This window comes from Chaetura pelagica, unplaced genomic scaffold (genome assembly GCF_000747805.2).
Source record: "Chaetura pelagica isolate M959 unplaced genomic scaffold, ChaPel_1.0 scaffold274, whole genome shotgun sequence".
Classification (NCBI taxonomy): Eukaryota; Metazoa; Chordata; class Aves; order Apodiformes; family Apodidae; genus Chaetura; species Chaetura pelagica.
Window position 1 is genome coordinate 1,079,267 of NW_009952983.1, and position 27,815 is coordinate 1,107,081.

The window sequence follows — 27,815 nt, forward strand, 5'->3', positions numbered from 1 at the left end:
GGTAGGGAAATGCTCCAGATTGCCCAGTGCAGCAGGACCAGAGCTCCCTGGTTCCCAGCCATAGAGTAGGAAGAGCCACTTCTCTTACCATGTTAGAAGGGAGAGAGACTTTAGGAAACAGCTTCTGGAGCAGCTTGCGCGTCTCCACCTCGACAGCTTCCAAATGCTGCTGCTTCTCCTAAACCAAGAGAAGGGCCCATATGAAAATTGGGCAACACCCTACACAGACCTGGCCATAGCCTCTTCTATGCCTACAATAAGTTACTTAATCCAGAAAGTCGTTTTTCAAGTCAGAAAGGCACTGTCCTAAGATTGCCAGTAAGTTGTTTCCAAAAATTGACACCAAATTGCTTCAGAATTTGGCCTTCACATTTGTTAGTGCCTAAGCTTTTATCTCCTTAAATTCTCCTCCAGTCTAGCCTGTTTATACAGAAATCACAGCATCATTCACTTGTTCACAACACAACACAAACTACACTGTACTGAGTAACTGCACCCACAGATCACACCAACCCTGCCACTCAAGTTGAGCGATCTCAAAAAAAGAAGCTGGGCCAAATCAACCATTATTTTTAAAAATCCATACTTATTTTAAACAATGGTAGGTGGGGGGGAAAAGTCACCATAAATTACCATATCAAAACCAGAGAATTTAAGTCAAAATGAAACTTTGTGTCAATGCACATTTGAACCAGGCCAAGAAAGCAAGACTATCTTCTTAATATAACTTTGAAGTACTCAAGAGGGAGATTCCTTACATCCTCCTTCCCCAAGCTTGGGTGCAATGGGAAACAATTATTAGAGCTGTGTGACAATCTCCAGGTTTTCTTTGTCATTGCTCTGTGAATATAAACACAGAGCCAAGGGCACCACAGATTCTATACTTCCATTGAACATTAAAAGCAGAGCAGCCACAGGATATTTGCTTATGGCAGGTTAGGTTAATGTAGCCATAGCTCAGGCTCCCATGTAAGTGTAAATGCAGATAGTGTGAAACCTTGCACAGATTTTGCTTTCAGCAAAAATCCTTCCCTAATATTTTGAGTTTGGTTTCATTTTCAATTTGCCATCAGTGTCACTGCGCCTTGCTGCTCTGAGTTCCTCTGCGGCAAGAGACCCGTGGCATTAGGAGGTGGAGATTCAGAGACAGAAAGAGACAGGAGACATTAGGTTGTGAAGCTGGGCTAAGTGTGTTAGTTTGCAGCAATTTAGGAGCCACCAAGAAGTGGCAAAAGGCTGTTTGATGAAGTGGTCCGACTGCAAGAGAAAGCAGGCAAGCGTTAGCACACGGCAAAAGCAGCTACACAACTTGTGCCCACACAGGGCCGAGCAGAGACACCTCCACAACACAGATGCACAATCCCAGATCAGAGCTCCTCTGCTTCTAGCTACCTGACTTGTTTTTTATTATTATTATTATTTTGATGCTTCCTCTGAATTCTGCAGTGTGGCAATTACCACCCAATGGGGCTCAAAGCAAACGCAAGCTCCTTTCAGAGCGACGCGCAGCCCGTATCGTTTTAACATCGGCTCTGACAGCACCTGTCGAGCTTCGTATGCTCTCAAGGAGGAAATTCACAGCTGTGGTGACACAGTTCTCCTGAGAAATTTCCAGGTTTTTAAATGATAATTTAGTCCTAGTTCTTCACGGGTCCAATAAATGTATTCATGCCCAGCAAAAGCCCAGTAGAAGAAAGCAGGTTGCTCACCAGCAGTTTCTATTCTAGTGCTCCCCACAAGTAACAAAAGACTCACGACAGCTCTAACAATTAGGCAAACAGAAATAAAAAATCAGCATGCCCACAAACTAAGGATTAAAAAAAAAGACACCTGAAGACAACAGGAAGAAGCAGAGGTGAGTGTGTGAATGATCACTCAGAACAGACTATATTTAAACTGCAGTAAAAGTTAAATGGCTCCATTTCATTTAAAAAAAAAAACCAGCTGCAGATCTGCTTCTAGCTTAACGATAATTTCTAGCAGTCAACATTACAACCTTGGCAGTCTTGTTCACTTTGTCCTGCAGCAATTTTTCAGTTGATGCCAATGCTTCCATGGCTTCCCAGTTTTTCTCCCGAAGGTCCTAATCATTTTTAGAAAGAATGATTTCAGTTCAGCCAATATTCAAACTGTTTCCGCTTTCACTTCAGAGATCTATTTTGCACCATATCCCACCATTTGCATTTAAATGCTGGTTATTGCGAGGTGACTTTGGTAGGATGACATACACTAGCAAAAACAAGTGTGACATTCCAAGAGCATGAATGAAAAGGGGGGGATAAAAAAACTTGCCAATTTCCACCCAACCTGCCCCCTTGTCCAAAACTGATCCAAGTGTCCCTGCGGAGCGTGTCGCCGCAGCAACCCCACACTTTGACTGCGTTTGTAAGAAGAAAGAGGGAAGTTTCCAAAAGTAGTGAGGAACACAGACACCAAACCACAGATGACACAACAGAGTGTTAGGCATGTCACGTTGCAGAACCCAGCATGGACCCCAGTGTAGATGGAGGTGCACACATTCATGCCTCTGATCTTGCAACCAGGTTTAGCTGCGGAGATCCTCAGGCTTCAGCCCAAGGCTACTATGCCAGGGCTGAGTTTAGAAACACCAAGCTCGGGGCCTTAGTTTGCAGCATTTACCCATGCAGCTCTCTCCAACTGTGCCCAAAGAAAACGGGTGTGCTGCTCACCAACCCTCCTGGGAGGTTTGGGAACTTCCCCAGGGATGAGCAGACCTCAGACCCGCATGGAAACACCACCGTGCCGTTCTGCGCTCCTGCATCTTTCTTGGCGAGGTCATCAAACATGTACTCCACAAGACATCAACATGCAGGTTCAGTTAGGAGGCTGAAAGCTCTTATAAAAAGAGCCTCAGCTCTTCTCTAGCAAGGATGGTGGGCCTTGTGGGGAGATTAGGATGTTTGGGACTTACACTGCAGCTTTTTTTCAACCCTCCAAGGGGCTATTTCTGAGAGGCTGTTTTTTCTTGTTTTAATCACCACACCAAGTGGTATCCAAATCCTAGCATGTACCTACACTGGTTTTACTTTACCACTTCCCTGCTGTCCTAGGGGCTGTTTCACAGGAATTAAAAACAAGATTGGATAAAATTGTGAGGTGGAAAGCTGGGACCTACAGGCTTGGTCTGCCCTTAGCAGCACCAAGGGCACTTAGACCTTGCAATTCCCCAGGAAACAGGCACACATCTGTTCTACCTTCTCAGCTCATTTGTCTTCTAGAAACACCCAGTAACTTTTCCTCTGCTTTATTCCAGCTCTTAAGCAAGACTACTTGCTCAAAAGCTCACTTTCTCAGTACTTTCCTTGCACATCTTTCTTATATTGCCCCACTTTTAAGCAATAAAGCTTATTGCACAGTATTCATTGGATTTTATAGGCTATCAAGGAGTGGTAGGTGAACTAAAACCCCTGTATTTTAACAACTCTCTTCTGTATAACTTAAAAGGTGCCATTATCTTGTTCTACACAGGTAATAGACTAGAAGGAGGCAACTTCACAGCTCTGTGTTGGAAGATACAATCTTTACTTCCACCCACAAACAACCCATACTGCACTATCAGCAGCTGCTGTAAAGGAAGGCTCACTGCCCTTCACCTCCTTCAGAAGATCAGGATTAGACACTCTTAGGGATGGGAGGCAGATCTGAGAGCCCTGAAGGCAATGCCTCCTCCCTTATACCCACACCAGGACCATAACTTAGTCAGAGCACAGCCCTCTTCATTCTCCCACCATCCCTCCCCCAGAGCCCTCTCTTCCCTTGGCAATGGACATGTTTTTGAGCAAGGCTGGAATCCAAGTCTGAAAACTTGCTATGGGATGTGTCCCCCAGCAAGTCTCCTCCCTCTCCTCAAATCAGCAACTCAAAGAGCCAATGGAAACTTGGAGCAGTAAAGTAAGGCATGCTTTGTCACTCCCAAGAGAAGAGGGGTGTCCAGGGGACAAAATACAGCAGACAACTGTCAAACATTTTCTTAGCAGCATGTCCTGGGCATTGAGGAGCTCTGTGCAGACAGGTCTGGGTTGTTCTTTGGGGTTTAGGGGGGTCTTTTTGGGGGGTGTTGGATGAATTTCCTTACATTGTTCTTTTTCCTCTGCTGCTCAAAAGCATTTCTTTGTGAGGCAAGCTCATTTTGGAGACTGGCAATTTCCTTCTATTTCCCTGCAACCCTGAATTAGCAAAAAAAGAAGCATAAACAAGTCAGAAAACACTTAAGAAATTTCAAGTGAAGCACTGACACCCTTTCATACACCTAAACAACTTCCCTTCCCTTTCAGCAACACACACTCTTTGGAAAGCTGCTCTAGCTGACTTGGCAGCACTGCTTACTTCCCACTGCTCTGTGATCCACAGGCTGCCAGAGCAAAGCCCACTATGAAGCTGTTGTTTGCCTACAACAGTCATCTGCACACGTTTATCAAGGCCATGGAAAGGCAACACATTAGCTGAGGATAAGTCAGCCAGCCCACACTTGTACGATGCCACAAACCAGGCACTGCCTGCTGGATAAGAGCATTCTTTGTTCAAGCACCTAGTCCACAATTTAGAAGTGATTTGTCTTAAAAGAAAAATAACTCAGCCAGCCAAAAATGCATGACAGCAGCAAACTGTGCAGCACAGTATAAGCTGGCATGGCATCAGATTCCATAGAGCTCTTTAGTGTGCTTCAGCTCCACAAGATAACACACTTTTACCCCTGAGGTTTTCCCTGGGACAGGATTTGCACCAGACAATTTTATAGTATGAACAACCCTCAGACTTTATGCTGAAGTTCCAAGAAAAAAAGCCTGTCACTTTTGCTTGAAACACCAACATTTAACTCTTCAGACATAGCTAAGCTGGCATGCATTAAAATTAAATCCATCATGGCTGACTTACATTGTGGGCACAACATACTGGAAGAAGACTGCAGCTGGAGGTTATTAGTGAGAGCAGAATCTCTGTGTTCCAGTTTTATTAGATAATAAAGATTTTTACTGGCCACTTCTCACACACTGATATTGTACATTTGGCATTTATTTCATCTTTTAAAATTCACAAGCAGTAAGTGAAATGAAGCACTTAGCTATTGCATTCAACTTCTGGCAGTACTCACACTTGCAGAAGCTCCTCACTTTGGACAGCCAGAGATGCCTACAAACAGATCAGAAACTTATGAGGAGCAGATCAGCAGCAGAGAGTGATGCAGAGGGCACGACCTGCCTTGTTAACCAGGCACTGCTGCAACACTAAGCAGCTGCAGCCTTGGCCTCTCAGGGAGTCCTGTCCAGCCTCCTTCAGCCAGGAGAACCTCTGGCTGTGATACAGTGTGGAAAGACAGGCGTGAAAAGCTAGACAAGAACTCAGCAGGCACAAGAAAGAGCACAAGGCTGGAAATTCCCACAATTTGGAAGCAGGAACAGACAGGCAACAGCCAGAAAAGCTGGCTGAGCACAGTTCAACCCTCAAGCTGTCTCTGGATTTGCATGGTCAATGCATCCACTGGTCTTCCACATCATCCATACAAGCTACCACCCTCCCCTTTGAATTCTGAATACTGCAACTGGAAGCTGTACCTGTTTGCAATTCTCCTGCTTTAGTTCTTGAATTTGAACTTTGAAAGATTCGTTTTCTTTCTGCACATCCTGTTGAGACAAAAGAAGCAATATATGTACATGTAAATATGGATACACACTCACAACACACACCCTCCTTACAACAGCAGACACTTCTGAAACTTCACCTGCAACTGTTTCACTTGGCTTGCAATTTCTCTTTCTTTTTCTTCCAGTACAGCTTTTAACTTCTTCATTTGTTCTTCTTCCCCTTTCAAGCTGCAGAGGTGATTTAGAAGAAAAAAGGTTTAAAGTAACAATTAATGCTAAAAAGGGAGACAGCCTAGCTGGGGCAGTTTTCAGCAGTAGAAGATAGATTTTGTTATGCTATATATAATGATGAGCCAAAAGCAGAACACAACATGGAGGGGAAAAAAGCAACAAACAAACACTGCACTATGGCTCTAAACAAAGAAAACTAACAAAAATACACACCAGCTGCAACAAGATGTTTTGCAAACATTCACCTGCTAAGAACTGGCCTGATCAGACTAGTCATTTCACATGTCAATCAGCAAATACATTAAGTTATAGCTGATCTCAACAGCATCCAGAGCCAAGAAGTCCTTGATCACCTGGGCAAATGTGGCAAACCAGATGGCTCTGGAGGTGCCAGGGACAGTCTCCCAAAGGTGAGGATGCCCCAGGTACCACGTACTGGGTATACATGAACCCTGCTGGGAGGGCAGCTCATTGAAGACAGAGCCCTTTTTGGCAGTCTCATACAACTTTTCTCTGACTTAGAGCAGCCAGACAAGGCAGAGTCAAAACAAAGGGAAATCTGGCAGCATTTCACCATAAAGCAGGAGCTGCAGAATTGGCTGTTGCATCTCAGATTGAGAATGGCAAAGGGGATCTGCTTATTGCTTTCACCAAGTCAGCCACAGACACTTAAATCCACACTCTTCTAAACATACAAAGCAGGAGACATCACCAGATGTAAGAATCAGCAGCAATTTCACTCATTTGTAGAGTCCTGGGTCATCATTCACTTTGTGCAAAGCATGAGAGCCCTGCAGCTTTGGCACACTGAGCAGGGACACCAGACATGCTGGCTGCTGCACAGCCAGCAGCACCAACAGCCGATTTTAGCAAAACCCATAACATTCTTGAAACCAATTCATACATTCCAGTTTGAGACAAACACCAGCACTGAATGTATATTAGCTGCAGGCACTTGAGAAACTGCTACAAAGCATACTCACAGATTTTCCAGATTCTGGACTTGGGATGCAGCAGGTACCTGAAAAACAAAGCAATTCTCACCCTCACTTTGGTGACACAGCAAAGCTTTCAAATTCACAGCAACTCTGCAGGAGCTGGGGCACCATAAAGCTTGCAAGATGTTTATCAAAGAAATACCAGAAATTTTGCATCACTCATTGCTCCAAGAATATCTAAACACAACATGGATTTTAGAAGCACAGCTTTCAGCAAGCATCCCAAACTTCACACCAGCCAGTTTTTCTCCTTTCCACTTTCCCCCTGGGATAAATGCCTGTCTAGGCATCCACCCAAAATACCAGTGCAACTCAGTTTCTCCTCTTTATCACTGACAAAAAACCAAACTGAGCTAGAAAACCACCTTATTGTAAGAAATATTGTATTCAGTAACACCTGGCTTCAAGGATGCCCACTCTCCTGTTCTCAAGTCCAGTGCAAAAAATCAAAAGCCAAAAGATTTTTGACCACTTGCAACTTCTTCAGCAGGTAAGGGACCACAGCAAGGCCTGACTACTTCAAGAGGAGCTGCTTCCTTCAGTTACAGCAGGAGTTCCTCCATGACCATAACTCTACAGACTCTGCTTCAGTGTGGCAAGGAGGTACCTACAACACAGCCATGATTCTGCCTAGGAGCTTCCAAGTTTTCAGACCATTAAAGCTCCTCCTTAAGAACAGTATCTCCCAGCTAAACAAAAACTCTCAGAACTTGTTATCTGTGTAAAACCTGTTTTGGATGAACACAGTTGAGCTACTGGGCTCTCTGCACTGCAGACTACCAGTTTAGTGAAGTAGGATTTAAAATAGCTCTGTAGGTTGAATCCAATGCAAACCCTTTGTGAGGCAGAAAACAAAACCAACATGTTCCAGTTGAACTGAGAAGCACTTCCAAACTACACCCATTCTGCAAGCCATACCTGTTGGAGCTGTTGCAGGTTCTGTTGTTCTAACTGCTGAACTTTACTGGTTAATTCTGCAATTGTATCTTTCTGACCCTTTGAACAGAGGAAAAAAAAAAGCAAGTTTATAAGTGTAAAATTAACTTTTCTACAGCCAGAAATATTGCAATATATTTACATTTATATACCAAGGAAACTCACCTGCAGCCATTCTCCTTTCTTAACAATCTCTTTCTCCTTCTCTTCCAATAAGGCCTCCATGGTTTTCACCTGTTTTTCCTTCCCTTTCAACCTGTACCATTAAACACAGACACACAGCATAAACTCTTGCTCTTTTATCCATTTGAGGGGAAAAAAATACATTCTATGCTTTGCAGCACATAACAAACAAAAGCAAACTATGTGATCAAAGGCACAAACAATTCACCTGCTAAAATCAATGTGTGAACACTTCCACTTCAGTATGGGTTATCAGAAGATGCCCTTGAACAATGGTACCTGCTCCTTAAGTGAAAGCCAACAAATTCTGCCCTGACATATGTCACAGGGATTGCACACACATCTGCCCTCCTCATCTGAAAACACTCCCTGTCTCCTCCCCAGCTGGGGACAGGAGGGACTGATGACCATGATGACTCAGTTTTCACTCACTCCCAGATACAGCACACATATTACCAAGGTAAGTTTGCCACAGTGCCTTGCCTACCTCCTTCCAGCCTTGAATTTAACCCCTTGTAGGGGTTAATTTGGGCTCATGAAGCTATGCAGCACTTGACTTTGTTTGCTGCCTCAGACAGGACCAGGTATTTATTAAGGATACATCTACCAAGATGCTCTTTATGCAGAGCAGACACCAGGCAAGAACATTTTAAATTAAAATAGACTGGAGAGGGGAAGCAAGGGGTGCACAGGGCAGAGCAGACATGTTAACAACTGTACTCACAGAGTCTGAAGTTCTTTGACTTGTGATGTAATCGACACCTAAAGAAAATAATCAGTACTTCAGTTCAATGCACATGGAAGAGACACAAATGCTAGAAACTGCTCCAGGGAGAAATACAGGGAAAAAGCCATTAGACATGACTAAAATAGGCACTATTTGTTACAGTTACATAAGCATAAAAATGCCCTTTTTTGAGTGGGAAAATAAATTAAGACAACTGAAGCATCTCCACTGTTTAATTTCTCCACATTTCAAATGTGGTGACTTCCAGAGCAGAAAACAATCGAAATGGGAACACATGCAGGCCCTCCAGAGCACCCTTCCTCCATGAGAGAGGCAAAGGAAGCAGCAGACACTGATGATGACAACCACCTCATTAGCAACTGCAGCTCACATCAGAGATCATCCCTGGTCATTTAGACCTTTGCACAAGTGCTTTGAAGTGCTCTCTGCGGTATCAGCACTCCCTTAAATTCCCACTCCAAGGCTGAACAGGGCTTGAAGAACCAAGATCTAGTGACACTATTTCCTTTTGCATAAAAGTGGCTGAGTGTGGCCATCTGTGCAGATAACTGTCTACCCAAACAGCCATAGTTTAGTCCTCCACCACAACACAACATTCCCCAAACCCTCCTGGTTTCCTGTAAGCAGAATAAGGTGCCTAAAACACCACCTCTGGAGCTAGCATCCCTCATATACAGCTTTCCAAAGACAGCAACTCTAAACTGCATTTTATTCTGTGCTCTGTCAGTTCTAGGGAAGGAAACAGAAATAATTCCTCCAGTTCCTGGGAATTTGCTTTGGAGGAAGAGCCCAAGACAGAAACACGTTCTGTAAAGCTTTGCCTAAAAAGGACAAAACTTTAACTCTAAGGAAAGCAGAAAAGGGGGTTACATGTTGGAAAGTAGCTAGAAAGACTGAAAAAAGTGCAAACAAAACAACCCACACACCCCACACAAACAAGCAAACTTCCTGACAGCACGATGGATGGATGAAGCTGCTTCCAGAATGGGCTCCCTAGGGAAGAGTAGGTTCCTGTTGGTTTGGATGCTAGACAGCAAGTATGCCAAAAAAGCCAGTACTCTCCCAGTTCTGCATTCCTGAGAGCTAGAGGAAAACTTCCCTCTGCCAAGACAGACTTTCTTTGGACACTGGAAAGAAAACAGTCTTTGGTTTACCTGGAAACCAGACACTATTTGAGCCTGTAGTATTGTTTTAGCAACACAGGAAGGCCAACAAAAGGAGAAGCACCTTCAGCACTTGAGATTTCTGAGGTGCCAGCCTCAAAGGACATCCCAGGGTTTGGGGCTTGCAGGACAGTATGCAATATGATGCCCAGCCAGAGCTAGTGCTCCAGTGCTTTAAGTTATAGCAGTTCTTGCCAAATGTCATTCTAGAAATCCAAAAAGCATCCAGAGGAATGTGGTTTCAGGAGGACAGCAGTGGTTATACTACATACTTATGGCTTTACATCCCAGAATAGTGCAGCTCTGCCATTAAAAAGCTCCCTTACCCAATGACATTCACCAGTGAAAGAACAGACACCAGAACAGCAATGAGTGAGCAGCGCATCCAACGCAAGGCCGTTTCACACTGCTGACACTGAAGTATTTTACCTGTTTTTCCATCTCAAGCTGGGAATTTCCTACTTCTTCTTTCAGAGCCTGTATTTCCTGTGTCAAGGCCTTTTCAATGACAAAACAGACAGGGTTGGACAATGGAAACACAAAAACACCACAAGAATGGATGCTACACAATCGATCACGATCGAATGATTGGCAGCAACAAAGGAATGGTGGTCAGTAGACACAGAGAGGAAGGGAGATGTTGCAGAGAGAGATACCTGGACAGTCTTCTCCTTGCTTGTTACTTTAAGGATTTCAGCTTGTAGGAGTTCTTCCACTGATTTTATTTTTCCATCCTTCTCATGGATCCTTAAGAGCAGAGGAACAAGATCAGCCAGCTCAACAAATGTGCTACTTGAGGAAATGCACAAGCTTTGGTTCTGCTGCCACAACACATCAGCAGCCTCTGGGATCCACAGTGAGGCCTCCTACTACTGCAGGTGCCATTGCTCACTGCAATCCCAAATCCAGGTAGAACAAGCAGGAGAAACAAAGAGGAAGAATAAGACTGGGAATATTGCAGAACATGCTAGTTTTGTATAGCCAGTAGCTCACATGCTAAACAGATACTGCCTAAAATGCAAACTAAGGTATCAAGAGTCCCTGGAATGACACACACTTCAGCCTTCACTGGACATTCCAGTAAATTACTTATCAATTCAAATACACAGACAAAAAAAACCAAACAACCAACCAACTCACTACTTTTAGAGGGCCTACTGGAGAAAAACAATTATCTGATAATTCAGCACAATTCCTCATCTAGCCAAAATTAGGTTTATGAAGTTAATTGCTTAGCAGTGAAGCAACTGGATTTTCTACACAGATATTGATCTGACTTGATGTGTTTCCAAAGTGATAATCCTTCCTGACATGCACACACACTTCCCACAGTTAAAAGCAAATGGTTTCAGAGAAGCAAAACACTTGTAAGTCAGAGAATAAAGACAGACAGAAGTACCCATCAGGAATTAAATTTGTGCAGTAACTTACACTTTCTGGAGTTCTTCCACCAGTGATTGGAAGGAAACCTGTTCAAAACAGAGCTTTGACTCAGAAAAACAAGGGAGAAAAATAATCTGCAAGTGTTGGGGGGTAAGAGCAGAGAGCTTGAGCTCTTTGGCACTGGGTAATCTATGTAGCAGCCTAAAGATTTTATCTATCTGGCTGCTCCTGAGAAAATTAGCTGTTGGCCTCCAGCTCTTGGCAAACCAATAAAACCAGGTCTTCTGTAAGTTCCAGGAAAACAAAAGCAAACCCACACCATCTTTACCAGGAAAGGCTGAGGCTCAGGACCAGCATTTGACCAGCTAACTTCTCCACACTGGCACTACCATATACCCCTCCACCATCATTGTGCTTCTGCCCTCCCACAAATGATTTTCTAGAAATTAAGTGTTCTCCTGAGCTGCCCAAGCAGAGCTGGATGACAAGGAAAGGCATTTCCCAATCCCACCAAGTGCACATCAAAACAAATGATACCGTGGCAGTGCCACTGAACAGAGACATAACCAGGATGGAACTAAGTCACAGCTGTGTGGGTGTGGATTAACATTAGAAAGCTCCAATATGCATAATGAAGCTGCTGCAGGATGGGCAGCCAGGCTTCTGGAGAAGGGCAACCCACAGCCACATCAGTACATGGCCAACTCAAGCCAACCCAGAAGCACTGCTGATTGGAGCTTTTACATCTGCCACGTCTCTGCCACTTCTGCAAAGCAAGTATTTGACAGAAGCATCAGCTTCCAGACCAGCCCTAGAAGAAAATAGGTTGCTTTGCCAACAGGCTTCAAAGACATCTCCACCTTTTTCCCTTGACTTTTGCAACCACAGCAAGATTCTTTCAGATTCAGTTTAGGTGTAATGAAAGTTTTAGATGAAAAGTACTACCTGCTCTGATTGCTGAATCTGCAGACTTTGAAGTTCTTTTCTCAAGGATGAATTTTCTGTTTGCAGTGCCTTTGAAAGCAGACATACAGGTAATGAAGACTCATTTGTTGGGGAAAAAAAAGTGTTAAGCTTGACAGGAAAGTCTTTTCTTCTAGAAAAAGTGAAAGCCTTTGAAAGCCTGAAAGAGATCCCCTCTGCAGCAGTTGGAGCCAAAGTATTCAGTGAACTAATTATTCACTACAGACACCTCAGAGTGGACTTCAAGCTATAGGAAGCTAGAGTTCAGAGAAACAAGGTGAGGTGCTCCCATCTTTGTTTAACAAATGGACAGTCTGCTAGGGTACAAACACACACACCCCCCTCCAGTTCAGGGGTCTCAGCAATGCCCTTGGACCTCAGGAACTTTAAGAAATGACAGCATTGTCCTGGCTATGTTCAGGTAGACAGGACACAGCTTCCCAGCAAAACTCAGAGGAAAAGAGATAGGGGTTTGGGGTTTTTGTTTGTACTAGCTTTTCAGATTTCTCACCATTAGCTTCTTTACAAAGATCAGGAAGGACCTTTAGTGTCATCCCAGAAGTGTCACCAGTTTATGATCCATTTAACCCTTCAGATTATCAACTACACAAAGACATGCAAGAGCCCCATACTGCCCACTTTTACAAAACATCCTTCCCTGAAGACAGATTTGTTGCAGATTAAGGCACACATACAGCTCTGGAGATACAGGCACTCTATTTCAACAGACTAGGTAAGGATCCTGGCAAAACCTGCTCTAGACTAAACAGAGAACAGCCACTTACTATACACGAAAGCTCATGTTCAGCTCATCTTACCAAAAAGATCTTAACCTTATCTTCAGGAGATGCTTTTCCCAGTCAAAGGGAATTATCTCAGACTGCACTATGAGCACTCCAATACACACTTTGCACAAGAGCACTTAACCTCTGATTCCCCATGAAAAGACAATGAGAGATTTTTACCTTCAGCTCCTCCTCTTTATTAGCCACCTGTATGAGTCCTGCCTCAAGCAGCTCTTCAACTGTCTTGATTTTATCATCCTTCTCCCTCATGCTGAGAAATCAAAAATGAGTATTAGGAAAAAGAGTTAACATTTGAATGGAGTTTAGTTATCAACAGTAACTGCTGCCAACAAAACTGGATTTTTATTTTAGCCTCTGAAAGTTTCTTACCTTCTTTCCATCTGCTCTAACAAGTCTTTGTTTGCCTATAAAAAACCAGAACAGGATTATCATTATGGTTTAGGATTTTAAAAACAGAAACAACTGGAAAGCATCAAGTTAACCAGAACCTTAGTTATCACACTAATCAAGAAGGGAAAACAAAATCAGGACAGAATGTCGTCCTGGCATGTGTGTTTGATGCTGGGAAGATGTCAGTCTCTCAGGGGAGATACAGAACCAGCCCCTCTGCCTTGATACTTCTACACTGATGGACTACAGGAGTTCTGGCAAAAAAAAAAATGCAGTGAGACAAAGGATCCCAGTGATCCTAGGGACTGCCAAGCATGCCAGGCACTGTGCAGCATCTAATCCATAGTAGCCAGCTTACTACCTGAAAAATGTGCCTCTTCTGAGTATTTATCAAGATGACAAGCTCCACTTGTGGCTCACTTAGCAAAATCACTTATGATTTATGAACAACATCCCATTGTGAGAGACCACACAAGAAAAAAAAAACTGCCAAGGAAAAACAGCCCCACTTTTTCAGACAGGATCCCAACCCAGCCAGACCCAGGGGAATAAGGCTGCAAATCTGGTTCTCTGCCAGGAGAAAGGGAGCTGCTCCCAACAGAGCTGCTGGCTAGCAGACACCAGTGCAGAAAAGAAAATTAATTTCCTGTCTTGCAAGACTTTTTCCAGTGTTGCAGGAAGTTTTCTAATTCCACAATGGTACAAAGTCAGGGGTGTTCATGAGAGCTCTCTCAGGTAACACTTTCAAAGAAGATGGGGCTGAGCAACACGACAGCTTTGAACCTGCAGCATCCTGTGTGAGCACCAGTTAGGCTGCAGCAGGTGTGCCATGGGCAAAAATATGGAAGAGGAGGGACAAAAGGGATCACAATGTGAACAGGTTTCCTGTTCCATCAGTCTGTTCTTTGGTTTGAGAATTCATTCCAGGATGGAAGAAAACAAGTAGGATAAAGATCTTACTCTACTCACCCCAGAGCCCAGTAAAAAGTCCAGTCCCCTGGAAGGGCTGGCTGCTCAGGAGATGTTTGTGTTTTTATTCCAGAAAATTGCCATTAAAACAAAGAGGGGTTGCAGATGGAAGTTAGTGCTGGTGTTAAGCTAGCACCCCTTCAGGGGAGGGGGAAAAAACCCCAACATTTTGTTGGACAGTCTTGACTAGGACTGGAGGACAACTGCCTTACTTGAAACTTTCATAGAGGAGAAAATGCCTAAAAAGCAACAGTCTTTGATACCAACGAGCTCAGCCTAGGACCAGCTTAAGAAAAAAATACTCAATGCAAAATAACAGCAGATACTTGATACATCCTCAGCAAACACCAGCTATACCTGCTCAGACAAGACAGTCTGCAACTTCTGAACCTCAGCTTGCAGAGTCGAGTTTTGATCTTTGAGAATCTGGAAGAAAATTTAAACATTGCATCAGTCCAGAACTGCAAATCCCAACTACAGCATTTTCATGTTGGCAATGAGGTAATTAAACAGCACAGAAGTTACTACAGAGTTCTTTGGAAGCTACAAAGAGTCCTTTCCCTTCTGTATTAATACATTTGTCCTTCTGTTCCCATGAGAAATTCAGCTGTTACCATCTTTATTCCCTGGCAGAGGATCAGACAGGACCAAGTGTGAGAGGCTAGTGAAACTGCATTTTCCTCCTAAAGCAGTATCAGCATCATGTCACGATTTTATAGCTGCCTTTTACAATACATTTATTTGACAAAGCAAGTGGTCAGGGATCACCTCTCTAGCTCTTTTCAGCTGCCTTTACACTGAGGATGCAGAACAAGGAACCAGAGGTTTGCAAAGCTCCCCCACTTTGATCCAACAGCAGGCTGGAAAAAGGTGAATGGGGGAAGACAAACAGCCAGACCACAGAGCTTGCATCCACTCCAGCTTTTCTGTTCCACACAACACACAGAGCAGCCCTTAACAGACAAGCTGCCTGTGTTCCTCACATGCATTTTTAAGTCCTCCTTTATTATTGTTATTTTGCTTTACAAAGTGTTTTTAAAGACTTGCTTGGTGCTTTACAAAACTAAAAAGCAGGGCACATGATCTATGCTTCAGACCTGAAGCCCTACAGGAACAACACAAGCAGCAGGGACAGAAACAGCAAGGATTAAAAGAAATGCTCTGTTTTGAACCTGCTTTTTCCCAGTTTCACATACACAGGGGAAAAAGCAGCTTTTCCTCAGGTGGAAGCATTGAAATCAGAGCTTGTCTGGCTTATGGTTGGGATTAAAGACAGGAGAAAGGGCACATAATATTCCTTCTGAGAGCACACTATGGATTTCCACAGCATCACTATGATGAGCTGCATTCAGATCTCTCTTCACTTCCCCAGAACTACCAGAACTGCCTCCAGATGATTTTGCTGTCACTTAGCATTGAGTTCATTTCAGCACATAACCATCCACAATGTCCTTAAAAGGCCTTTTTCCTGGGAAGCAGCTACTACAGAAACCATCACACTGAAGGAAGTTCAGATTATTCCTCCACATATGCATTTTCACCACTTCACCTGCCATTTTAGAAGGCTCCACCACACTGAAAGCCCCGAGACTGTCACCAAGTTGAAGCTTGCCAACTTACTCAAGCCTGCCACCTCTTCCCACTTCCCTTTCCAGACAATTTATGCAGCCATTACTCAGCACACACTTCACTGAAGATTCAGTCAAGGGCTTTATTACAAAAAGCAACTGAAGCTGCACTTTGTTTCTTATTCATTGAGCAAATGTCTTCCCTCTTATTCTCTGACAGCTTAGAGAAACTAGGGAGCCTTGCAAGGGACTCTCATCAAAACCTCTTTAAAAATTGCCACTTTAATACACAGATCAAGTTTACTACCTGCTTGCTAATGTCTCCCAAGAGCACCAGGAGACTCATGAGGTACGGCTTCCTTTATAAAAGGATGCTGCCTCTGCCCACAACCCTCTGTTCCTCACTAGCAAACCTACCAACTGGACATTGCAAGACTCAGAGTGAGTGACTTTTCACCAGAAACATCAGAAGAGCAGCAGCACCTCACAGGGGCTCTAAAGGAGTTAAATAGATGGAGTCATCACATTTCTCAGGAAGCAGATCTATTTCTAACAGCTCAAGTTCAAAAGAAAGAGCCTAAAGTGGCAGAGGGCAAGAAGGAGTTAAGTTGCTCTCTGTGCACACCACCCAGAAACAAGTACCAGCATAGCTGTGCAGACCCCAGATGTCAGAAAAGCTTTGGCAATTTAGCTGCAGCCTTGTGAGAAACAATTTGAAATACAGAGACAAATTAAGCCTTTTTTCTGCCAAGGTAGATGTAAAAAAAAAAAAAAAAAGACATGACAACATGATAATCTAACCAAAGGCTCACAACAATGCCTTGAAAGTTCTATTAGAAGGTGGAATGCAGGAAAACTGCAACAGCGTCTACTAAACAACCTCCTTTTCTGGATTTCTAAGACCTTACTCTTCACAGCTGCAGACACTGCACCAACTTGTTACCCCACCTCTTACTCTGCTGCACAGTCTGTTGCTGCTCCTGTGACAGCTCACATTGCTCTTGCCTCAGCAAACAGAACACTGTCATTTACCTCAACACCCAAAAGCCAGTTCTATTTTACAAATCAACATTCAATTGTACGAACTGCTCTACAATCTTCAAAGCCTGGAACATTTACTGTAAATAAGCCAAATAATAACTAGTCTGTGTTCTTACCTTGAATTCTTCTTTCGTATTTGAAATCTGAGCAAGTTCTTCTCGCAGCTGATCTTCAAGAGTTCTTATTTTGTCATCTTTGATGTGGATGCTGAGACACAGCACAACAGTTAAATGGGTTTCCTCATCCAAGTCTTACAAAAAGCACCAATTCAAAAGGACATAAAAGACTGGCAAACATTGTTTATCAAACCCCAGAGCTATTTACCTTTTCTGCATCCTTTCCAGCTCATGTGCAGCAGCAGCCTAGATATAAAGAGGATTAACACGGACTTAGGATACATCACATGATTCAATCAACCTTTCATTCCACAATATTAAAAAGCCAGAACAAGTCATTTGGCCTCTCAGCACGTGACTCTCCAGCAAGAGGGAAAGGGGTAAGCTTGTCTTCATGCACTTTTAAAACACCAATAAATACCAGGCAAGCATGTAATTACACAAAGAGAAAGATCTTTAAGAGGTTTGTTTGACAATCAGGATTATCTCTAATGAAACACTTCATTTCCACCTCTCTCATAAACAGGTCACACAGCAGCAGAGGGACAATATTTTGTTTGGTTCTAAAAAGATACCTGATTAGGTAGGTTCCTTAGGTAAGTAGGTGGGGGATTTTGTGTGCTTTGGGGGTTTGTAGAGGGATGTTTATGGATATGCAGGACTGCATATCCCAGCACGCCTGTGAAGTGGCCTGCACTCCACATGCCCACAAATCTAAACCAACCAAGCAAACTGCTTCAGTAACTTGGGCATCCCAGTAAGAAAGATGCTGCTGCTGAAGGAAGGGCAAGAAGCCTCCCACCAGCTATGAAGAACTCCAGGGAATCACATATTAGCCGGATTCAGCAGCCTCACACCTTTAATGCGCTTAAGGGCGGCTCGCTGAAAGCCAAGGGATCTGCAGTTGCATTTATGGCAGAGCAGGCAGTGGGAAGAAAGTAACATTAAATATTTAATGAAACAATTACCTTACCTGTTCATTTGTCAGAGCCTGTAATTTCTGTACTTCTGATTTCAGCGATAGGTTCATATTCTGTAAGACCTGAAAGGAGAAAAAGGAAGACAGTTGCGCTTTGCATAGAGACTGTTTCAGGTCAGCTCATTCTCCAGTGCAAAGTATTTAAGGTCACTTTTTGAAGGACTCTAGAGGTAACAGCAAGAAAAAACCTCAAGCTTTCTTATCAACAGCTTCTCAGCATCAAGCATTGGCCTAGACAAACAAAATCAGCAGAGCTGTAGCTGAAAGAGCTGTTTCTAAACCCAAAGGCAGCAGCCTCATGGGCTTTATTTTGAACACACAGCCAATGAACCTCCTCCCTGTATCAGCTGGCACTTCCACATGCTTTTATTATACCTTGAGCTCTTCCTCCTTGCTGGTTAAGTTGGCATGTTCATTGCCTAATGAGTCCTCCATCTGCTTTATCTGTTTGTCCTTTTCTGCAATCCTGCAGAAATGAGAAATTATGGCACATGAGAACTCAAAGGGCTTGGATAAAAGTGGCACACGAAGCACCAGACTAAACACCAAATACATGTTGGCCCTTAAGCCCAGCTCCTACTCCAAATCCTGCTGACAGTACTGTTTGAGTCCAAAAGCTTTTGTATCCATTTTAAATGCTGCTTGTTTGCCAAAAATTTATGAGACATTCTCTAGCTCTGAAACACAACAACTCCCCCATCTCCCAAAGGGACCAATCTCCTGGCACAACCACACAACCCAAATATTAACAATCCTCACAGTCACGCACATTCCTGCACTGATCCCTGCAGACAGCCAGAGGGAAAGAGGAGGGGAGACTCTCTGTGCAGCACATAGAGCATGTACAACAGGCTCCAAACCTGAGGCCAGACATGGAAGGAAAATCTGAAGGGAGTGGTTTCCCAGCTCCCATGTCAACCCTACAGTGAGAAATTAAAAGCAGAGACGGTGACATTTCCTTCACCCGTACCCCCCACACACCCTGCACGTGTATGGAGGGAAGGTGGCATGCCTGCCAAGCCAGTAACACCTCCCAAATACCACAGGAAATGAATGCTCACACTTTGTGTAGTTCTTCTGCCAGGACTGAAGCTGAGGTCTGCAGAAGGGAAAAAAAAAAAACAACAGCTGAAAGTAAAGCAAGTCAAAGAATGATCGTCTAGAGTGAGCCAGGAATAGCATTTGTAAGATTTGTCTAGTTAAACTGGCACAGGATGCTTCCAACTATTTCCTGCCTAAGGAATACTGAAGGAATACCAGTACATGCTAATGGTCCTTCCCCTTTGGCCGAAGGCAACATGAAGGGAAAAAATGAAACTGTCCTTCATCAGATTCAAACAAGCTATGGGGATGACAAGCACTTGTTTCCCAAGAATTAAGTGCTTTACAGGACATTCTGCTGACAAACCACTCAAATCTAAGGGAAGAAAACCCTGGACAGTGCATCAGGACTCGTGTTAGGAACAGAAAGAGCAGCATTAAATCTGCAAGGGGCATTTTTTTCCCTTGGAAAAAGCCTATTCCTACGTGGTCACCTACAACAGGGCAGGAGAAACCCCTCACACTGGTTATTGAGGTATCAAAGGACCTGTGCAGACTGTTTCATATCCAGTTTGGTGGCAGCTGTGACAGAACTTCCATGTTCATTTGTGCTTCAGATACATGGTTCTCCTTATCCAGCCTTACCCTCTTCCCAAAATCCTGGTTCTCACGGAGCTTGTGCCCATGGGACTCTACAACAATTCCTGTTCTGGCCTTATCTGGATCATACCATAGGAGAACAGCATCAGAGAGAAAAAAAATAAGAGGGAACAAAAAGTTCCAGTCCCAGAGGGTCTGTTTTTAATGACCAAAACATTTTCACCAACTCTGATGCCCAGAGCAGTACCCAGTCTGCAAACAAACCTAGGGATTCATTTTCAAAGTCCTTTTAAAGGACCAGGGGTGAGAGGAGGAGGCCATGAAGCTGATGTAAATGCAAAGTGCCTCTTTCTTTGCTACCCTCCCCACCCAAAAGGTTACAACACAAGAGAAGCCAGACAACACATTTTTAGTCTGATGTTGAACTTTATCAAACTACATCAAGCAAGTCCAGGATTAAAAGAACTCAGCACCCAACTACATGGGAAGAATATCCAATCTCTGAGCCTATTTCTGGGACCTAGCCCACATGGAAGCAACTTCAGTGACTGAGGTTTTCCACAGTGTTCACAACAGCAATAATTTCTCAAAGCAACTAGTCAAACTAAAATTGTAGAGATTAAAAGAACTGAGAAAAGTGTTGTGCAAGTTCAGTGGTTTTTTGTGTGGTTTTTTTTTTCTGCACAGAAATCACCTCTAGAAGGAACAAACAGCTTTACATGGGAGCCATCATAAGACACTGTTTCTCAATCTGATACACAAGGGAAAACCATGATCAGGCAGATCACTGGACTGCAAAAAGACCAAAGGACCACAAGAGAGAATCATAAACATGCAAAGCTACAGGAAACAAACATTCAAAAAGGTATTCTACCCTTTGATTTGAAAAATGAAAGCCAGTAGAGGAGGAAATAAGTGGATATTTCCCCTAAAAAGGACAGAATCTTTAGTTTTAAACCAGTTTGAGAAACATGAGAAATGAGGATGCTAACAAGTCTTTGCTTTCAGCATTACAGATCTCTCATATCTAGTTACCAAAAAAAATCTGACTTTCATTAAAAGTTCACAATTGATGACTACAAAAGGAAGTCTGAGAACATGCTGTACCTGGGCTGCCATTTGTGAATGAAACTTCTGAAGCTGAGCATTCAAAGCATCATTCTGCTCTATCAGATCCTTGTAAGAGAGCACAGAAAGAAAAGCAGGCTGAGATCTGCAGCTAGTCAATTTTTGCTAGGATTAGCTCTTAGCCATGATTATGTTAGTGAAAACAGTTTAGCATTTACATATCAGACACTTTCAAAGACACTATTTTTCTCCTCACTAAGATCAACCAGTTTGAGTGGAAGCATAAGGACCTGTTTTGTATAAAGAGAAACATATACCCTGCCCCACTAAACACCTTTGGTTTCCCTGAAGCCCTCAAGAGCTATGACCACACTGCCTCTCACCACTTGATGCCAGGAGAAGAGAGATCACTCCAGAAGAGCTCACACAAACAAAGGTATGTGGCTGCTCTTCCAGGGTGTTCCCCAGACTCTACCATCATTTCACAGCCTGGGAAATTGCATGGGTCAGCACATTTCCCTGGCTTGCCCAGCGTGATTCTCAGGTCTGAGATGGCCCCAGACCTCCTCAGAGCACCACGCACAAGGTCTTGCTTCATAAGCTGCCAAATGATAGGCTAGCAGAGACTTTTCCCATCCTTTCTTCAGTGAGAAAAAGCTTTACTAAAGCAGCATTTCAAGGCTATTGCTGTGTTTCCATAGCCACAAAGTGGGAGGAAAGAAGCCAAAACCTTAAGACCTTTGAGCAATACTACCTGCACCCGCATCTGCATGGAGTCCTCCGCAGTAGCTCTCTTTTGCTCAGCCTCCATTAACTGCAACATCCTCTGCTCCAGCTGCTGTTTTGACACCATTGTATCAGTAAGTTTACTGTGCAAGCTCTGGATTTCATTGTCTTTGGCCACAAGCTTATTCTGCACATCTGTAGCAGAAACGTCAGGGTTTTATTTCAGAAGTAAAATATTTAACTTTGGGGAAAATCATTTTCACTGCAAACAGGGAGGCTGATTAGAAGCCTCATTCCCAGCAAGCCAAGGTTCAGCTCTCTCATCAGCATTCAAACTAGCTGGAATCCCCACAAACCATTTCCCCAGGGTGCTGAAGCAGTTCTGACTTCACCTGAGCTTTATTGAAGCCATTTACTCCGTAATGCCCTTTTGTTACAAATGGCAACAGCCAAATCTCTGCAGGAAGCATTACTTGGGAATCGTCTTACGTGGGAATTCTGTGATACATGCCTTGCTGTGCTGCTTCGTGTTCAGCTGTTCTTTTCCTGAGATAAGCCTGGATTTCTTCCCATCTTCTCTCTGCTTCCTGCTGCTGGACCTTCACATTGAAGAGAGAGTGGATGAAAAGAAGTCTAAGCTTTAATTTGTTTTGAAACATTCAGAGTGCATCTCTCTGGTGCTATTCCCAAAACATATGGCAATGAAGTCAAATTGTTTCTTGTTTCCATTAGGGCACATCAGAGAGACAGAGTGCCCTGTAATCCTCCTCCTAGAGTACTTTAGCCTATTAATTTGAAATGCAAATTGTGAGCAGAATTTTGTTACAGGCTCTTAACAGGATGGCTTCTGTAATATAAAAGTGTAGCATTTTTGCCCTGCAAGATCAGAATTAACACCAGAAGGCAGACTAGCCACGCATCACATAAATCTGCATCTAGTAATTAAAACATGTCTCAACTCTAGATATCAACTCTTCACCCACAAGGGCTAGAGGCAGGGAGAACTTCTGGTAACTAAGACTTAATTGCAAATATGAAAAAAGTAATGAAGTCTGGATTGGCATTCTCACTTGAAAACACTAAGTTCCTCTTCTAAAAAAGTTATTACAAGAGTCCTTTTCTTACAAGGAAAAGAAAAGAGATGCAATCCAGAAACAAGCCAGTTTACATCTTAACTCTTTAAAAAGTGTATTTTAAAATAATTAAACATACATTAACACAAAGGCATATAGTGTGAAATAAAAAAAAAAATCACACAAGGATAATCCCATCTGGAGGAATGGCTCCTAGGTATAAAATACTGTTGGAATTGTACACTCATAGAAAGGAAAGATCAACATCACCAGCTAAGCTTTTTAAAGGTATCTATCAGAAAGGTTAAGTTTCACTTCATAAGGAGGTTTGTAACCACTCAGAAACCAGAGTATTGAACAAAAACACTAAATAAACCCCTCAACCTATCTGAAAACAGATACTTGCACATACAAAGATGACAGATTTAGGGGCCAGGGAAACAGCTAAAGCAATTCCACACACTTTACTTGCATCCTGCCCAATTCAGAACTTGGCTCCAATAAAGCCTTAAGCAGAACTCGACAGGCAGAGAAAACCCAAGTCACCTTTAGCTGAGCAACTGCCTGCTCTGCATTCTTCTTCTGGAGCTCCTCTTGCTGCAGTTTACTGCTCTTCTCCCCCAGCTCATTCACCAGCCTCGCACAATCCTGGCGCAGTTTGTTCAGCTCAGCCGACTGCCTAAAAATAAACATTTTCACAGCTTTTTGACAAGAAGCACAGGCCGTGACAACAGCTACTCAAATATCAACAGTAAGCCCTGTATTTGCAGCCAGAGAGCTGTCCCAGCTGGGTTGTTGGGTTTTTTTTCCTCCCCACACTGTTTCATCCCAGGCAAGGGATGAGGGTCAGGTGCTCTTGGCCAACAGCACAGCAGCAACAACCCAGTCAGAAACCAAAGGTCATCAACAAGCCATCAGCATCAGTTCCTTTACAATGTCTGCATGCTGATGAACATCATTTGGACAGCCTTATACAGAATGAAGAGGCTCAGCATAAGGAAAGGTCATGTCAAAATTCATATTTTTTTCCTATTCCCATAAAGGAACATTGATCTCAGACTTACTCAAGACTGCTCCTCCTGGACTACTACCTGCAGGCATCTCTTCAAACTAAACATTGCTGCATGGCCTTATCTATTAACTTAAGGTATCTGATGCACTCCCTCACCTAGAGAGAGAAGATGCACTTGTATAGCCTAAGGGAAGAATTTTAAAAGGCTCCCCTTTGTGTCTAAGCAAATAAAAAGCATTTTATTTTTATCTTAAGTTTACCTTGAAAAATCCTTCATTTAGGCAACTGTCTTAGAGATAATGAGGCTTCATTGCTACAAGCAGGACACCTAAAATCAGGGTACCAGTGCCCTGCTAGTGCCCATCATATCAACCTGACTCAGCAAGATATGTGCAGGGAGCAGAAGGCACCTCTGCTGAGATGTGCTTGGCAGTGCAGAAGCTGTTAACAGAAGGGTCCACACAGAAGCAGTATCTGAATCACAGCCCAGAAAGGAAGCTCTTTCTATATCCTGACAGTGGTTTTGACATTCTAGTCTCCAACAATAAGAAATCAAATATCTGAAAGCATATGAAGTGTTGGTTTTCCTTTCTATAGGCAGCAGCCCATTGGCATAAATCCATCTATACTCCTTACCAGAGCACTGGGCTTTTACTACAACAGGTACCATCCTCTCCACCAGCTCAGGGACAGCTTAAGTCACAACTCTCAAAAGACAAAACCTTGAGATGCCTTTTTGTGTCATTTGCACAACACCAGCAGCTGAATCCCAGTGCCACCCCAGCAGCACCATTAACTGTGAGGTGTCAAGATGTTTTCTTTATTGCCAGACTCATTTATAAGTTTCAAGCTGTTGTTCTCCCAGGAGACCAGCACCTCTCCTCAAGCCCCAGGGGAGAGGATACACACCCTGCAAAAACCACTTGTGCACTTCTTCCTATTAAAGCCTCAGCACCCACTCAGTTTTGAAAGCCTTGTTGCAATGCAAATACCAGCAGCTACCTCCCTAGCCCAAGAACTGTGCTCTTTAAATAAATTCAGAGACAACCAAGGAGATGGAAACAAAAGGAGCAGAAGCCAGAACAACTCTTCAGGGAAGGCTTAAAAACACCCAGAGCAGGGAGTAGCTGCTAACATACTTGCTCTCCATTTGATTGGTAGAGGTACTGACAGCATCTCTCAGGATACCATTTTCCTGCTTCAGGTGGCTTATTTCTGCCTCCATCTGCTCACGGAGTTGCTGGAACTGATGGAGAGAAAAAAAAAAGATCAATTCTAAAAAGGATTGAACTAGGGAGAAATAAAACCCCATTAACTTATAACAGTAGATACCACCATAGCCTAAGTAAATAAAACTAACTGGATTTTTTGGCAGAGGGCAGCTTTACCTCCTCTCTCACACACCAGCTCTTCAATTAAATTGTGCAGCTCAGACCCTCTTGCTCCAATAAAAGCACCAGTTTCTTTTTATACCAGTGTACCAACCTGTGCAAAGCAAGTTACTTCCAACTAGTACACAAGTAGTACTCAGGATACCTGTTGCTCAGCTGTCTAACTTTAGATATTTGTCAATAAATTACTTTTCCAAAGAGAAATAAAACAAATGCACCATGAATTAACATGAGAAGTTTACAAAGCCCTTAAACAAAGCAGAAAAAGTATAAAATAACTAATAAACAGACTATACACAAACTGCAAAAGGCTGTTCTCATCTAATATCCTGAAGATAATGAAACAGATCCTTTATTTAGGCAATAAATTGCTTTGATTGCATTTTCAACACAGTCCTGAACTGAGGTAGAAAGAAGTCCTGATAACCCAAAGGTGCTTCAGAATAAAACAAACAATAAAAGACAAAATTAAAAGAAAAAAAATTACTCTGCCTATGCAGACAAAAGTCTTCCAGTCCAGCAGTCTGCTTTGAAAATCCTCAAGTACATACAACTATAATACTTTTTCTTGTAGATATGGCTGATACCATTTCCAAGACCCAGTTTCATCAAATGCCTAATTCACCAAAGAGGATTTTGTGTATTAAAAAAAAACAAAAAACAACTGTTTGTGTAACAGCCACAGCAGGAGATGGCAGTCTCTGGTAGGGCAGACACCTTGGCACCAACACACGTAATATCCTTGGATATTATTCTTTTCTGATGTCTGTCCCCCTTTTTTTAAAGCCAACAGATATCCAAAGATTCAAACAGCAGCAGGGGCACAAACCCCAGGTAACTGGAAGTTTGGATAATGTTTCGGCTTCTCTGCAAAGCTACAGCACATCAGCAGGGGGAGCAGAACCAGAGCACGGGTTCCTCAGCACATCCTCTCTACAGCTTTCCCTGGGACAGCAGCGTTTGCAAAAGCCACCCAAGTCCTAACCACATCTCCTTCAACCTCTCCAGCCAGAAGTGAGAGCCTCTCGGTGTGCAGCTCTCTGTTTAGGTTCAAAGGAAGTTGTCTCTGCCCCCAAACTGCACAGATGCTATCCTCTAAAGTGCCAAGACAGATGATACAGTATTACAGCTGGGAAGTTCACATATGGGGCTTGATGCTGACGTTTATATAGCAAAAAAATCACTAGCAGGTAAAATCTAAGCACCAGTCAAGTTAGCATAAAAGGGACCCCTTTTCTTAGAAAAACTACACTTCTTAATCTGAAACAAACTCTTCTGAGGTCACTCCATTATAATACACCTTCAAGACAGAGTAGCAAGAGACTTAAAAAGCAAGTGTCAGCCCTTCAAATATTCTCAGCAAAGCACCTTCCCAGGCAATGATATTTCTTCTATATTATGCTGTGTTGTCACTCTGTACTGCAATTTAAAAAATGAGATTTATCAGCTGGTAAATGATCATCAGCATTAGTGGCTCTCCTAAGCTGAGCATTTAAATTAGATTTTACACTTTAATTGACTAGCATTTCAGCAAAACATCAGGAAGGAAAAGTAACTAGTTCAGAAACCAGCTGCCTAGTTAGCAATGGTCTTTTATATTGGCTATGCACGTTGCCTGAGAGAACACCTTGTCTTTCTTTTAAGTCAGAAAACTGCCACCAAGTTTCCGATCCTCACACAGATGTGTTCTGCTACCAGCACCCTGCATTCAAGACTCAATTCCTGTGAGCAAACAAATGCTGCTACCTGGCTGAAGCAGCAATTTCTCAGCACCGACCTGCTTGTGCATGAACAACTCAAACCAGTTTTGGTAAAGAATTTACCTTTATCTTCATCTGCTGAGATTCCTGGTAGCTAACATGTATTTTACTCTGGAAAGTGCCATGCTCCTTTTCCAGCGTGTTGATGCGCTCCCGCATTTTGGCTGTAAGCAAACCATTCCTCTCCTTCTCTGCAACCAGCTCCTGGGGTGGGAAAGTGAAAGGAAAAAGGGAAAGAAGTCATCTCCTGCTCCCTTCTAGAGTCCAACAGTCAAGTGTTTAAAGATAACTAAAAATACAGCAAGTGTGCATCAAAACCAGAGTCAGTGTCCATCTTCGCTCGGAGAAATTAAGAGTGCGAGGCCTGACCCAACTGCCAGCACCTTTATGAGGATTTAGGATCAGAATTATTTCATTTATTAAGATGAGGTTTGCCAATTTAAACACTTTTCTTCTGAAGAGCTGGAGTCATATTCTATCCAGTTTGGCCAAGTCAGAGAGTCCTAACAATTAAAACCATAGACACCACACAGGACACAGCTTAGATTTCCAACACAAGCTGACCTGTGTTCTTCCATTTTGCTAATGAACTGTGGCAAAACAATAGAGCAATTTAGAAAAAATAGCAGGTTGCAAAGCCAACACTGAAAAGCTATCAGAACCCAGCAGCAGTCAGAAAAGCCCTGGATCCCACCAGCATGATGCCATAATATGGTTTTCAATGAAAATACACATTGCTATTTAATCATTTATTAGCCAGTAATTCAACACAGACACCTGACAAATCCATAGAGCTGCTCCTCTGCAATACAAATGCACTTCCAGTAGCAAGCAAAGTCATTCAGTGCCACTTCCAGCAAGTTCCCATCACAGAATAAGATATTTGTATCACCAAAGCTTCAGGTGTCTGCAGCTACACAGCACAGCACACAGCTCCTTACAGTGCCAAGGAGCCTTGACACAATTTAAGTGCTCTGAATTATTAGCCTGAATACCCTCTATCTCTTCAGAGTAATTATAGCTCTTTCCACATTTTAATTTAAATAAAAGCTATTCTCTCTTTCAGA

At 43.0% G+C, this 27,815-nt stretch overlaps 1 protein-coding gene across 1 annotated transcript in view; it reads right to left on the reverse strand.

The window, feature by feature from the left end:
* The window catches only part of KTN1 (kinectin 1 (kinesin receptor)), a 54,248-nt gene that overhangs the window by 15,013 nt on the left and 11,420 nt on the right, over positions 1-27,815 (reverse strand). Inside the window, 28 exon segments of the mRNA XM_009996449.1 lie at positions 89-178; positions 1,997-2,083; positions 4,097-4,187; positions 5,114-5,151; positions 5,574-5,642; positions 5,741-5,831; positions 6,818-6,855; positions 7,751-7,828; positions 7,934-8,024; positions 8,676-8,713; positions 10,292-10,360; positions 10,519-10,609; positions 11,294-11,331; positions 12,191-12,259; positions 13,174-13,264; positions 13,384-13,418; positions 14,731-14,799; positions 17,099-17,189; positions 17,307-17,344; positions 18,072-18,140; positions 18,453-18,543; positions 19,139-19,176; positions 20,826-20,894; positions 21,541-21,707; positions 22,024-22,111; positions 23,132-23,264; positions 24,737-24,843; positions 26,812-26,952. Coding sequence (XP_009994751.1) covers positions 89-178; positions 1,997-2,083; positions 4,097-4,187; positions 5,114-5,151; positions 5,574-5,642; positions 5,741-5,831; positions 6,818-6,855; positions 7,751-7,828; positions 7,934-8,024; positions 8,676-8,713; positions 10,292-10,360; positions 10,519-10,609; positions 11,294-11,331; positions 12,191-12,259; positions 13,174-13,264; positions 13,384-13,418; positions 14,731-14,799; positions 17,099-17,189; positions 17,307-17,344; positions 18,072-18,140; positions 18,453-18,543; positions 19,139-19,176; positions 20,826-20,894; positions 21,541-21,707; positions 22,024-22,111; positions 23,132-23,264; positions 24,737-24,843; positions 26,812-26,952 — 2,205 coding nt within the window.